The sequence below is a fragment of the Brassica rapa genome, chromosome A04, assembly GCF_000309985.2.
Source record: "Brassica rapa cultivar Chiifu-401-42 chromosome A04, CAAS_Brap_v3.01, whole genome shotgun sequence".
Classification (NCBI taxonomy): Eukaryota; Viridiplantae; Streptophyta; class Magnoliopsida; order Brassicales; family Brassicaceae; genus Brassica; species Brassica rapa.
This window is the reverse complement of record NC_024798.2, coordinates 435,273-449,223: the sequence shown is the minus strand read 5'-3', so window position 1 is coordinate 449,223 and position 13,951 is coordinate 435,273. Positions and strand designations below refer to the sequence as shown.

Sequence of the window (13,951 nt, the reverse complement as noted above, 5' to 3'; positions counted from 1 at the left end):
TTCTTCACATGTCTTCTTTTTAGTGGCAAAAAATATTAATCTATGAAACCACTTATTCATTAATTTATAAAAACCACTCATGCTGTTATTCAGGTTGTCCTAAGCAAGTACAAAACAAAATAATACACTATTTTCACAAACCACTATCAAATATATCAAAAAATAATTTTCAACTCAATAAAAATAAAACATACAAACCCGGCGCGTAGCGCCGGAATACCACTAGTTACTATAAAAAGTAACTATATTTGTATACACATTAATGCATGATTAATAAATTATATATTATGTATGTATGTATGAAGAGAGGTTGAAGCCCATGTGCCATGTACAACTCATTTCTTGGCACTCGACGCAATCTCACAATCACCTATAAAATATTACAAATTCACAGCCGTATTTCGCAACCAACATTTCTAATAAATAAATATTATGAACCATTGTTATAAATATATCATAATTTATATTAAAAAGATCATCAGTTTTGCAAACAAAAAAAAATTCTGAATCGCTTCACATGAAACGAACATATTCATATAGAAAAGCCTTAACATGAATGGCTCTTCATATATATATGTTCATGCAAAATTCACGTAATGTAAAGTCGCCTATATTTGCTCTTACGCATGTGAAGTACTAAGTATTGATTGTTCTGCCCATTGAATGTTTTCTTTTTCTTTCTGTTGAGTGTTTCCTTCAACCCAGTTTTTTTAGTAGACAATTTATACGATGAACCATTATTAAATATAAATAATAATTTATATCAAAATATGTTTCTCTAAATCACAGTTTTACGAAAAAGACCCTTAGTTGGACTTGTTTTTCTTAGTTTTGAGGAATTCATGATTCAAACATGCAATTGGACTAATTTTTTTTTTGCTAAAGGGTAAATATCATTAGAAGATAATGAAAATCCGGTTACAAGTTATAGAACATTGAAACCAAGAGATGCTTTTCAGCTTATCAGGTTTATGGAACCGCAAAAAGTTTAAAAAAGCCCCATAGAACCTACAAAGATTAACACCAAGCAACCCAAACAATGGCTTACTTAAGTTAATATTACATTGAAGCACAAAGACAGCATTTTAAACTCCCATACCAAAGCGCTTCCTGTTCTACTGGTTTGAAACACAGAGCAGGAGAATAACCTGAAGACGAGTTCGATCGAGCCTCACCGAAGTGGCTCCTAGCAGGCATCGACGGAAGCGCCTGGCTCACGCCCCGGAGCTCCGCTGGAGGAGGACGTCGACAAACAAGCCCAAGTTAACACAGAGGATGACGATAGTGTAAACCCGCTGCTACACCACTGAAGATGAAGATCGCGGTCAAGCGCAGTCGGTCGTTTTGGCCCCTCATTCCGCTGCGCGACACAGAAGATGCGGCGGAGACAGCAGAGTTACATATCGCAATCGACCGGGAGCTTTGGAATGGGAAATGAAGCACAGAGGGAGCACGGAACTCCTTGAAGCAGGTGACCTGAAGGCGAAAGAAAACATCGCTCTTTCCGCAACAGACGTCGACGTCGAGGGTTGTCCTCAAGACCCTAGTAGAAGACGATGAGAGCAGGAAAGGGGAGCTAACCATTCGCTGAGGAACACCATGGAAGCTGTCGTTTGAGCTACAGAAACAGAGGTCCTCGGTGGTGCGCCTCACAACCACCTTTCACTCAAAGAGAGGAGGAGCTCTACGCAAACCCTGGAGCTAACTGCTAGAATAGACGGACTGGGGCGAGACGGCGGAGCAGAGGCGTGGACGGCAGTGACGCGTCGAAGCTTCTGGCGAATCTCGGATCTCAGATCTGACCCAGATCCAAGCGCAATCAGCGACTAAGAGTAGATCCAGGGCTCCCAGAGCCATCACCGACTCGTCTCGCCTCGCTGGTGGTCCAGAGGAATCAAAGACCCTTCGATTCCAGTTAGATCCGGTGGAAAAATCTCATCGGATCCAGACACACTGAGCAAAGAGGAGAGACAAAAGAAGAGATAGCAGAGGGCGGAAGGCGATGACAAACGGCTGGAGAGGGAGACCAACGACGAGAGGTGCCGTCGGCCGCCTGAAAACGCAGAAAATGAGCGGCGGCTTAGGGTTTACGGTGGAAGGGGGAGAGACAAATTATTGCATAACAAATATATTTAGAGCATGTACATATTATGAAAAGTTTGATTGGCTTAATGTTTTTATAAATGGTGTTACTTTCTATAGCCATCTCATCTTATTCTCTTATTATTATTACTATTTTGTTTGTTTCTTTACTTAATAATACGATAAAAGGTCAACTACTACTACGCATGTCGATAGATATTTTCGGATTAAACAATTGAGATGTAGGAAGGGACATGACATAACATTAAGTTACATATATACATTACACGAGCTTTATTTTAACTTATCATGCAACCAAGTAAGTACACATCAACACCCCCCCCCCCCCACCCCCCACCCCCAAAGTCTTTGGCACTGAGTTCGATTTTGTCTCTATGCTTGGCCCAATGAGAGGGTGAATTATATGTCTATTTTTACTTATCGATGACATATGTAGATTTTTTATAGTTAAACACCCCCCGCCCCTTCGACCTCGACTATACTGCCTCCCGGTAATAGATGACTCATTGGATTGGATAGTAAGGGGTTTTATATGTGTCGGTGCTTTATATGTTTTTTTGGTTATCCTTCGAGAACGAGTACTTACAAGGCGGCTATAATTGGTCGGTTTTTTACTTTATCAAATCAAGTGAAGGCATATTCGCCCTAAAGATAGTTTCAGTAGAATAATGTCGATAAATAAATCAAATATACTTTTATGTATAGTCTAGTAATGTATAATTTATTTGGTTAACCGATTATTTTTGCAGAAAAGGATATTATGAGCAGTAATGAATCATGTCCATGCAAAACTGCTTTGCGGTATTACTTGATTGATAGCTTTCATATTAATTATTCATCAGACTCTGTGAAAGTTGTCCACCAAACTCACACATATACTCTTTTCGTTCTTTGAATATCTTCTTAGTTTGTTCGTACGCAGTTTTTATCAGTCGGCTCTTTTCAATAATATAAATCGTTAATTTCTGAAAAAGCTACATTATTAAAGATTCAATCATGCATTCACTCATTATAAGTCTTTTGGTTTTCTCTCACAAAGGTATGTCATCAATTTTATATACAAAGCTGTTTCAATCCCATTAAGAATGATGTGTATGATGCGACTTTTTTTCTTCTGTGAAGGGAGCGATAATAATTGAGGTGGAAACATAAAAATGTGAGCGGCGAAAGACAAAGTGTAGTGTATAACTAAAGACCAGCCTTAACTTCTGTATTATTAACCTAAATATCAATATACAGAGTTAAAAAAAAAAAGAAAAACTCAGGTTGGTAGAGGACATTTCCCATTTTCTATTTACATCCTGCACTTGGCATTTCATCTTATTACTAGCTTACTCTTTTTCCCCTGGCGAAATAATAGTAACATTTGTATTCATAAACCATAGTCTAGGTTCAACGTACGTAAACAGTGACTTTAAATAAAAGGCGGATACACAAATAATAACAGGAGACAGACTAATAATTCTGAATTCTATAATAAAGAGAAAAATATTGAATTGATAAAAGAATTTTAACAAATTGAGACAACGGTGGCTCATAGTCAGACTTTTGACTTTACAAAGTGACCTCATATCGCAATCATTAGTCATCAATAGTTGGACTGGGGGGCACTTGGACCGATTTAATATGAGATTTAGAACCGGCTCATACAAAAGGGTGTAGTAAAACAGCATCTATCAAGAACAAGCCCATTTATATATTGCTGATAAAACCTGATTGAATACATTTTTAAGTCAGGCCCAACTCATTAGTGTAAATTACTAAATAAAATAAAAAACGAAAGTGCGGTGAGCGTGGATCGAACACGCGACCTTCAGATCTTCAGTCTGACGCTCTCCCAACTGAGCTATCCCCGCAATTTGTTAATTGAAAACGAACTGAAGTTAATATAATGTATACTAAAAAAAAGCGTAAGAAAAATATAAGTAGAGAAAGGTAGCGTAACACACGATCCTCCTCTTAATCGTTCGAAGACCATCGGCGAGCTCTTCTTCGGCGTAGCCTTTCTTCCCCCCGGTAAGTCCCAGTCTCACTGGATCCGTGATTGCGAGATCTCTGTGTATTCTCCCGGATTCGTGTATTGTGATTGTTTGCCGTGGGAATCTTAGATCTAGGAGGATGTTGATTTGATTTGATTTGATCAGAACTTGCAATGAGATCTGAGAGAATTCTTCGTAGGATGCAATTGATGAGGGGCTAATGAGTAATATTGCATGTTTTTTAACGAACGAACAGGGTTTGAAAGAAGAAGATGGGGCTGTCTTTCGGGAAGCTGTTCAGCAAGCTGTTTGCGAAGAAAGAGATGCGTATCCTCATGGTTGGTCTCGATGCTGCTGGTAAGACCACCATCCTGTACAAGCTCAAGCTTGGCGAGATCGTCACCACCATTCCAACCATTGGTGAGAGACTCATTTCTAACTTTGACTATGCTTGAGTGACAGTGTTGTGTGAGTGATTGGAATTTGACTATTCTTGTTTTTCTTGGCTAGGTTTCAATGTGGAGACTGTGGAATACAAGAACATCAGCTTCACCGTCTGGGATGTCGGGGGTCAGGACAAGGTATTCTCTCATTACACATTCCGTTAGTACCATTCATGATTATGCTGAATGATACCAAATCTGAAAATGCTTTTGTGCTTGCACTAATTCCAATCCAGATTCGTCCATTGTGGAGGCACTACTTCCAGAACACGCAAGGGCTGATCTTCGTGGTGGACAGCAACGACCGTGACCGTGTTGTGGAAGCTAGAGACGAGCTTCACAGAATGCTCAACGAAGTAAAAACTCTGAAACCAGCATCTTCTTCTTATCTGTTTTTACATCGACATTGTCTAGGTTAATGTTTCATTTTTAACTATTGTTGCAGGATGAGTTGAGAGATGCCGTGCTTCTTGTCTTTGCTAACAAGCAAGATCTTCCAAACGCCATGAACGCCGCTGAGATTACTGACAAACTTGGCCTTCACTCTCTCCGTCAACGACACTGGTAAAGCCTAATAAACAAAAGCTAAAGCAGTACAAGTGATGTTAATCGTTGGTTTGGTTTTGGTTTGACAGGTACATACAGAGTACATGTGCTACCTCAGGAGAAGGGCTCTACGAGGGACTTGACTGGCTCTCCAACAACATCGCAAACAAGGTATATCTTTTTGGTACATAATATTTTATTGTTTAAAATTATACTAATGAGTTGAACTAAATGTGTAATTAAATGCAGGCTTAGGATAGCAGTTTGTGGGTTTGGTCTCATCGAAGAATCTTCGACTCTGTTTTGTTCTTTCGTCTCAGACTTTTTATCATTTCACACTTTGTTCTTCGCTCCCTAATAACTCTTTTAAAGTTGTTTTTCTTATATACTAAATTCTGAATATTATGAAATGAACCCACGTTTCGGCGGATTTTCCAATATCTTCACACATTTATTAAATTTATTTATAGAATCCTGACTAAACTAAAATGGGATCTAAAATAATCGTATTACCTTAAACGAGCTAAAATACAAAGCTTACCAAACGAGAAACGACTAAACTTATTACAACAACCAAAGGACCCACCCACATTCCATTTGTCTTGATGGGCTTTAACTTTTTAATCAAATCATAATTAAATTCTCCCCTAAATTAATATAAATAAATAAATAATTAATTCCTTTTTAAGCAGCAGCATTATTCTTTTCTAAAGCACAGAACACTAACTAAAGCACACTACTGTTCTCTCTCTCTCTCTCTCTTTCTCTCTGCTCTAAAGCAATGCTGTCATCCACCGGGAGAAAGGAGAAGCTCTCCGCTTCGAAAGGCTCCGAGATTGAAGTCTCTTCCAACGAGTCTAACGGCAATGTATGGTACCGCGCCATCCTGGAAGAGAATCTCGCTGTCTCCAAGCGCAAGAAGCTCTCCGTTCGCCACTTAAACCCTCTCTCCACCCAAGAAGAAGACCACTCTCCTCCGCTTATCACAACCGCTGTCCACCGCCTGATCCGCCCCCTTCCCCCGCCGGATCCGTCCTCCCCTGAAGAAGTCGATTTCGAGGAAGGCGACATGGTTGACGCTGCTCACAGAGGTGGCTGGTGGTCTGGCTGGGTGGTTAAGCTCTTGCCTGGTCACCGTTTCTTGGTGTACCTCAAGTTCGAGCCTGACGTCATCCAGGTTGGACGGAAGGAGCTCAGGACGCATATGGTTTGGAATGATGATGAGTGGTTTCGTTGCGAGAAACGAGTTAAAAGTCTTCACCTTTATCATTATTATTAAAGTTTTCATTTTTCTTTTGTTTGTATGCTGTCTTAATTGTTTTGTTTTGTTTTTGTGTCTGAAGCATTTGATGAAGTCGGAGTATAGCGCCGGAGAGAATGTAGAAGTGAGGACTCAGGTTGAGGATTTTGGTGATATTTGGGTTTCGGCTATAGCCATCATGGAGAATGAAGATGGGACGTTGCTGTTGGTGAAGCACAAGAGTTTGAGCGGTGGAGAAGAAGATGAGTGGACCAAGAGAAACGTTCCTTACTCTGAAGTCAGGCCTCCACCACCGCCTTTTGATTTAAGACCTTTTGGGTTGATGGAGCAAGTGGATGCTCTGCTCGGGTCTGGATGGTGTCCGAGTGTAGTAAGCATGGTTCTTACTGGGGATAGATACACTCTCCTTGTGGGAACAAACAAGGAGGGTAAAGACTTTGTACAGTCGCAGCTAAGACCGTCTATGGAGTGGAAAGGTGGAGCTTGGCTAACTAAAGAAAAGGTACTTGTTAGTTGTTACCTGATCTTTTAGAGAACATGCATTGAAGTTAGTATGTGTGTAGGTTTCGGATGGGAAGGAGAGTCGTCAGCATGCAGCTGAGGTAGCAACCCGCATAAGGGTAAAAGTAAAACTGAGGTCGACACGATCTTCTAGGTGCCTTCCTCCTGCCTCTCCTGATGTTGCAGAAGCTGGTAAAGAGTCTGTAACACTGCTCCCCCAAACTCCAGCTGTGAGTTATAAATATCTCCTTCCCGTTATTACTTTTTCATTGAGTCTCTAACTTGCCATCTGCTTATAACTTTATCTGCTTTGTGAAGAAGTTAGTAGCAAGTAAAAGAGGTAATGCTGTGGTGGATGGTGGTAACACACTAGTCTCAAAGCAACCAGAGATAGCACCAGAAAGTAAGTGTGTTATTGATAGATTAAGAAACTAATAAAACGTAATATTATTTCATTACTACGTCTTCCTTATATGCATAATAGTTTCCTAATCGATCCTTTCTTTAACTTTAAAAAGTATGATGATGATTCTTGTTTGAGAAAAGTAAAACTTAAATGTGTCATGAATCTACGTTATGTTTTTTTTTATCAGCAAAAGAGTATCACTCATCGGTAGTCCTGGGTGTAGCTGCAGTCCAGCTGACGAAAACACAAGGGAAAACAACTCCGAGGAAGAAACAAACTGTGATGAAGAATCAAAAGGGATCTTCTGCTGATGAAGCCAAGGTGAATGTTTACTAGTATGTTTTCAACATTCCTCTTTGTGTCGGTTTGTTGTTCATCCTATCATTGACTCACTCTGTGCCCAGACACCTGAGGAGTCTAGTAACAGAGAGAGCGTTAATAAGAGGAAGAGAGGACGTCAGCCACGCAAGTTCGTAAGCACAGAGCCTAATCAAAAGCAGAAGACAGGTACTGTATTGTTGTCTTAATGGATTAATGTTGTCTCTTTGGATTCTTGAAACATTGTTGACTTATGAACATTCAGGTGTGGCGGCTAATGGTACTGCTGATATGACTGATGACGATGATCAGCCTCTTGCTTCATGGATCCACGGTGGAAACTCATCATCAGGTTCGGATTTGATTTTTTAGTGCTTACACTTCTTCACCTTTCGGTTCTAATTGTATTGTGTTTTTTGTTTTGTCTGATCTGATCCTTCAGGGCAATCAGCTCCTCGGGCGGCTCCTCCTGATCCTTCTGTAGTGGAAAAGCATGTCGTGGAAACTCCTAAAGCGAAAGATTCAACAATGGTTCTGCCATTTGCGAAAAAGTCACCGTGTTGGCAAGTCCTCGAATCAATGGAGATCTTCAAAGCTGTGCCGCAGCGTCCACACTTCAGCCCGCTCCTCCAATGCGAGGAAGAGTCTCGTGAAGGAGATGCTATTGGTGCAATGGTGAACTTCACCGGTCTGTTGGAGAAACTCAGCAACATACAAGTGGACAGTTCAGTGAGCGCGATAAACAGGATCAAAGAGTCCTTTCTCAAGCTGGAGAAGCACGGGTTCGATATCACAGCTCCTCTATCTCGGATCGAGAAGCTACTGTCTATTAAAGAGAACCAGACGTGGGCGTTGGAAGAGTTGCAAGCTGCTGAGAGAGAGATCACAGAGAATGGTAACAAGAGAAGGAAGTGTGAAGAAGATATTGAACTAGTGTCCAAGAAGATTGTTGAGTTGCAGAAGCAAGAAGCGTTGTTGAAGGAAGCGAAAGTGACAATGGACAAGGATATAGCTCGCATGCATACCTACGCAGCTGTTCTTGACCAGAAGGTTCAGAATGTGGAGGAGGAGTTTCAAGCAACTGTGAGCCTCCCATGGTAGTAATGATAATAATAATAATAAGCTAGCCATATCATCTAAATGAATGTTTTGTGTAATAATAACTTTTGACTCGGTGTTTGTGGAATCTTCAAAGGAACAAACGAGAAGTTCTAGAATCTTATAATGGACATGGTGGTAATTATAATGAAAGACGGCCTTTATGGATTGTCAAAGTAGAATCATCATGTTGACACGTCGTCTTGAGAGAATATGATGATCATCCTTTACTTGTGATTCTTGCTATCTTCCTTTCTCCCTCTGTCTCTTCTTATAGGCTTCTCGAGGACATGTTTCGTGCCTCACAGTTGGGGAAGTTGGAAAAATCGTAGTAATTATGATAAACCTCTATTAAAGTTGGATCCATGGATCATCGGCACTTATAACCATGATCCATGAGTATGCAAAACCTAGACAATATACTGTTTAACTCTAGACAATCATGAATATCATGTACGTAGCATAAAGATGAGCTCTAATTTACATGAAACTAGTAGCAAGCTTAAGCCTACCCACACTAACATAGCCCCTAACACAAGATGATCTCAATATTTCAGGATACGTTTGTGGTTGCAAGTCATTATTGAAACTCTTCTCTGTGTTCTACCAGCACGACCTGATCTCTGATGAGCACTTGCAGCCGGTTTCCCTTTCAATCTTTTCCACAATTTTCTCAGTAAACAAAACCTCTAGCGTTCTTGTCCCTAGCCAGTACCCTCTAAAGGATATCTTGAGACTTTCTGTTAGCACCATGGGTCTATGCTCTTCATCATCACATCCATCTTCAGGAAATTTGATAGGTTCTTGGACATTGTATACTCCTTGTAGATTTCACTTAAAGTCCTCATCAAGCTCTGGGTCTGATATAGTGCTTTCCATCTGAAAACAAACACAAAGCATCTCACTTTCAATTTCCAGAAAGAGTGTAAAGCAACATATATTTGAAGACTATCACAAAACGAATTACAAGTTTACAGCGATTGTGAATTTACAAGAAAAAAGTCACATTTTTTAATTAGAGAACATATATAACATAATATCATAATTATAGACAATCAATTCATTACTCGATGCAAATCATATCCCTTATAATCTCTTATATATTAAAAAGAAACATTGTAATAAATGCATTCACAGTATAATGGACATATGTCAGCTTCACAACGATTTGAGAATTAGTACGCTGACATGTCACGTGTAGAGAGCTTCTCAGCTAAACTCTACATTAATGTATTCACACTATGTAATTTAAGTTTTTTTTCAATATAAAACTCACACTATCTGGATTTTTGGTTCGAATCAAAACGAATAAAAAATCGAAAGCTAAATATATATTATTTATTTTTTTACAGATAGAGCTGGACAAAATATTCATAAATTTTGATTCGATTCATTATCCGTTTTGATTCGAACAGAAAAATCCGGATATCTGTAACTCTACGAAGCAAATCAAATACTAAAATGCAATATCCGTAAAAAAAACAAATCACAAAGATCAATATTTTTAGGAACATATATCCAATTATATCCGTAATATGCATATATATACATATATTTAAAGAATTATATATATAAGTTATATATATATTATAGTTTATATAAGTTTTACAATATTTTTATGTATTAAATTTATTATATTAGGTATTAGAATTTAAAAAGTTAAATAATGCTTTATTTTTGTAATAAAATATTATTATTTTATATATTTTCATTTACTTAAAAATTATTTTATTTACGAAACAAATCGGATATCCTTTAAAATTCTAAAAAAATCAGATATATATCCAAATTACCGAATATCCGTGTGGCTACAGATCGAATCAACATGAATGCCTCTAAATACCCAAATATTCGATCCGTGCCCACCCTTATTTACGGATACAATTTGATTTCTTTGTTTTGAAACCATTTTAACGTTTTTGATATGCATGTTTTTCACATATGAGTCGTGCAGACTTCAGATTTCAATAGCATATTTCTCTAGAAGTCTTATAGAGAAGTCTTATGGAAAATCGGTTATGCAAACTGCAAAATTGGTAAGATTTTATTTTTCATCAATTAGTTTTTGTGTGTTTTGTGTGCTAAATTTATATAAATTTATAGATTCAACTTAATGTGATTATTTTCTCATTATTTTAGATAAGATTATAGATTTGCACAATAGTAGCTCTCTTGAGCACAGTAGGAGCTTGACACATCGGACACAGTTTGTTGCAAATTTCTAAATTTCTAACATTATTTAAAATTTAGTCGCAATAAGATAATTTAATTGAATGATTAACATTTGCTTCATTAGGAGTTGATAATAGATCAGATCATGCGATAAAACTACGTTCATTTCTTCAAGAACAGCTTCCATGAGACGCAAACAACTCATCAATCACTTTGCAGACTCTCTCTACTTCTTCGGGGTTAGTATTTGAATCAACAACAACACAATTGTCACCAACTTCATCATAAACAAAATCATATCCAATTTAAGCCCATCAATCATTATTTTGATTGGAAATGTAAAATCGTGGCCTGTTAAAGGCCCATTAATCTGGTGACATGGTCATATTACGGGTTTAACCCTTGGGTCCACCAGGAGCATGAAAGCGCAAACGCATAAAGATCATCGAAGGTGTCAATTTTTTAGTTGGAAGATAGCTATCTGTGTACATCTTATCTTCATTTTAGGGTCATGATATTTTCACAAGGACCACCAGGACCAATTATATTTTTAGGTTTTATTTGCTTCAATAATACACTTCAGTTTGTATACGTTTATGGTGGATAATTCAGATCTGAAAATTATGATGAGTCAATTAGTGTAACTTCAAGAACCTGTACTCATATATATGAACAAAATGAAAGGTCCAACCTTTTATATAGATTACTTTTATCCTCTTCTTTTTCTAGAAAGTTCAAGAATTTTGAGTTCACAATCTAGCATATATATATATATATATGATTTTATCGCTATACAAATATCACATAACACTTCAATATCGTATGAGAAAAGAGTCAAATTCACAGTTACAATATTCTTTTTCACATCTACAATATCTTCTTTGATTGGTTAGGAATCAAACGTGGGTTTATATCTTATCTTTACATAACACAAAACTTTTCAGCTGTAAGTTTAGTCACGAGAAGGTGTCTTTTGCATATATAACTAACGAGTTACAAGTTACAAATATATCTAACTAACACACTTAACTCCAAAACCAGAAGTCAAGTGGGTTTTGGGGGTTTGCGGAGCTACTTGTATAAATAGAGCCAAAACCGCAGTCTCTTCTTCCATCAAACCTTCTTCATTAGATATTTCTTCTCTAATACTTTAAGCAAACAAAAGATTTTTTTTATAGTAAATAAATGGAAGAAACAAAGGAGAGAAAGATCGTTGTAGCAGTGGACGAGAGCGAAGAGAGCATGGAAGCTCTTTCATGGAGTCTTGACAATCTTTTTCCATATGGTTCCAATAATACTCTTATCCTCCTCTACGTCAAGCCCCCTCTTCCCGTTTATTCTTCCATTGATGCCGCAGGTTAGTCTCGTTATTACACAATATATTATTTGATTGAGTAAACCTTGATATAATTCTTTCAGCTTATCGAACTTTGTTTGGTCAACTTTCTAGGGTTTATAGTGACCGGAGATCCGGTTGCAGCCTTGAAGAAATACGAAAATGAGCTAGTGGAGTCAGTCATGGCTCGATCTCGAAACGTCTACCAAGATTTTGAGTCCGATGTAAGCTTAGTCCAACAAATTTTGGATCACTTTGTTAAGGAGATTTGACAAATTACTAAGAAGTGAAAACAATGGAATTTATAAATTAAAAAATTAATATATGTATTCAATACGAACCCCACATATTATTAGATTAGTTAGCGATCTATTATTTCCAAAGATTTTAACGAAAAAAATGAAAAAAAAATAACTAAAGCTTATTGTTAATTAATGCGCAGATTAATATAGAGAGAAAAGTTGGAAGAGGAGATGCCAAGGAAGTTATATGTAACGCAGTTCAGAACCTTAAGGCTGATATGTTAGTTATGGGCACACATGACTATGGCTTCTTCAAAAGGTAAGACCTTAATTAATCTTGTTTAATACTTACGTTTTATAATGGTTATTGATATGATGTTGTATATGTTTCGTTGATAGAGCTTTGCTAGGCAGTGTGAGCGAGTATTGCGCCAAACGAGTGAAGTGTCCTGTGATTATCGTGAAGAAGAATATGCCTCAAAATAATTGAGCTCAAAAGTGATAAGTCTTATGATTGTGTATCGTTTGAAAGCAATTGATGTAACAGTTGAATCAATCTTCTTATGCAATAATGTATATTATATATATGAATTACTTTTACGTTTTTATTTTCACTAAGGTCTCAAGTTAACCTGACCTGAACACAACGGTGGATTTAACGTATGAGAAGATCGAAGATTTCGATATATGAAATTTAGTTAAGATGAAGTATGTGAACTAAATTTTGTCTAAGGCAACGGTTGTCTTCTCGAAATTTTGAACGAAAACTTCAACAATGTATGCAAAAAAAACCTCGGGTATATCATATTTTAGTGAAATCTTGAAAGAATTTAATACATAAAAAGACAATGATCAAAATCATTACAAGTTATATTTAAACAACAAATTTCTAAAGAGAGGAATACTAAATCAAGTGGTCTTGACCTAGTAGTAAAAACCACATATATATTATAATATATACTAATTTAGAATATACTAATATATACTAATCAATTTCTAAAAATTGATAGATACATATATATTATAATATATACTAATTTAAAATTGAAAACAAAATATTTATATATAAAAATAAATGAAAACAAATACACGCACGGATCGAAATCTAGTTTCAGTTTGTTTTGGTAGTTTCGCATATGTCACAAAAATATTTTTATTGTTCTTTCTAAATTTTTTGTTTATGTATATGTCTCATCTTCACTCGAGATCCTCACTCGAGAAAACTAAACTGAATTGAAGACTCTTGGTTAAAAACAATAGCTATAGTTTTCTGGAGTGGATCTGAGCCTTGACAGGCCGAAATCTCTTGGTTAAGAATTGGGTCGTTACGGTATATTATATATTATATGAATTACTTTTACGTTTTTATTGTCACTAAGGTCTCAAGTTAACCTGATTTTTGAACATAACGGTGGATTAAGTATGAGAAGATTAAAGATTTGGCTATATGAAATTCAGATAAGATAAAGTAAACAAAATTTTGTATGCAACTGGTGGGGTGAGGCAATGGCTGTCTCCTCAAAATTTTGAAAGAAAGACTAACAAG

At 37.1% G+C, this 13,951-nt stretch overlaps 3 protein-coding genes and 1 non-coding gene across 8 annotated transcripts; 3 read left to right on the top strand and 1 right to left on the bottom strand.

The window, feature by feature from the left end:
- Nucleotides 1–3,886: 3,886 nt before the first annotated feature.
- TRNAF-GAA lies at nucleotides 3,887–3,959 on the bottom strand. The gene has a single exon. It is a non-coding gene; the product is annotated as a tRNA-Phe (tRNA).
- A 17-nt stretch (nucleotides 3,960–3,976) lies between these two features.
- On the top strand, nucleotides 3,977–5,511 carry LOC103862786 (ADP-ribosylation factor 1). Of its 2 annotated transcripts, XM_009140483.3 has the most exons (7): nucleotides 3,977–4,119; nucleotides 4,339–4,502; nucleotides 4,593–4,663; nucleotides 4,762–4,881; nucleotides 4,971–5,089; nucleotides 5,161–5,242; nucleotides 5,321–5,511. In XM_009140483.3, exons 2-7 carry the CDS (start codon nucleotides 4,355–4,357, stop codon nucleotides 5,324–5,326), a joined length of 546 nt encoding a protein of 181 aa, XP_009138731.2. In that variant the 5' UTR covers nucleotides 3,977–4,119; nucleotides 4,339–4,354; the 3' UTR covers nucleotides 5,327–5,511. The 2 variants fall into 2 exon arrangements, with proteins under 2 accessions (XP_009138731.2, XP_033146739.1); XM_033290848.1 differs by lacking the exon at nucleotides 5,321–5,511 and having other exon boundaries at nucleotides 5,161–5,263.
- A 252-nt stretch (nucleotides 5,512–5,763) lies between these two features.
- LOC103862785 (DUF724 domain-containing protein 7) lies at nucleotides 5,764–8,834 on the top strand. 4 transcript variants are annotated; one of them, XM_009140482.3, is made up of 8 exons: nucleotides 5,764–6,317; nucleotides 6,415–6,834; nucleotides 6,896–7,063; nucleotides 7,152–7,236; nucleotides 7,463–7,560; nucleotides 7,644–7,746; nucleotides 7,823–7,909; nucleotides 8,000–8,834. In XM_009140482.3, exons 1-8 carry the CDS (start codon nucleotides 5,853–5,855, stop codon nucleotides 8,656–8,658), a joined length of 2,085 nt encoding a protein of 694 aa, XP_009138730.1. In that variant the 5' UTR covers nucleotides 5,764–5,852; the 3' UTR covers nucleotides 8,659–8,834. The 4 variants fall into 4 exon arrangements, with proteins under 4 accessions (XP_009138730.1, XP_009138727.1, XP_018514191.1 ...); XM_009140479.3 differs by having other exon boundaries at nucleotides 5,766–6,317; nucleotides 7,427–7,560; XM_018658675.2 differs by having other exon boundaries at nucleotides 5,767–6,317; nucleotides 7,155–7,236.
- Nucleotides 8,835–11,854: 3,020 nt separating this feature from the next.
- LOC103862784 (universal stress protein A-like protein) lies at nucleotides 11,855–13,019 on the top strand. The gene is made up of 4 exons (XM_009140478.3): nucleotides 11,855–12,184; nucleotides 12,278–12,387; nucleotides 12,606–12,724; nucleotides 12,805–13,019. The coding sequence occupies exons 1-4, from the start codon at nucleotides 12,013–12,015 to the stop codon at nucleotides 12,893–12,895; spliced, it is 492 nt and encodes a 163-aa protein (XP_009138726.1). The 5' UTR covers nucleotides 11,855–12,012; the 3' UTR covers nucleotides 12,896–13,019.
- Nucleotides 13,020–13,951: the final 932 nt, after the last annotated feature.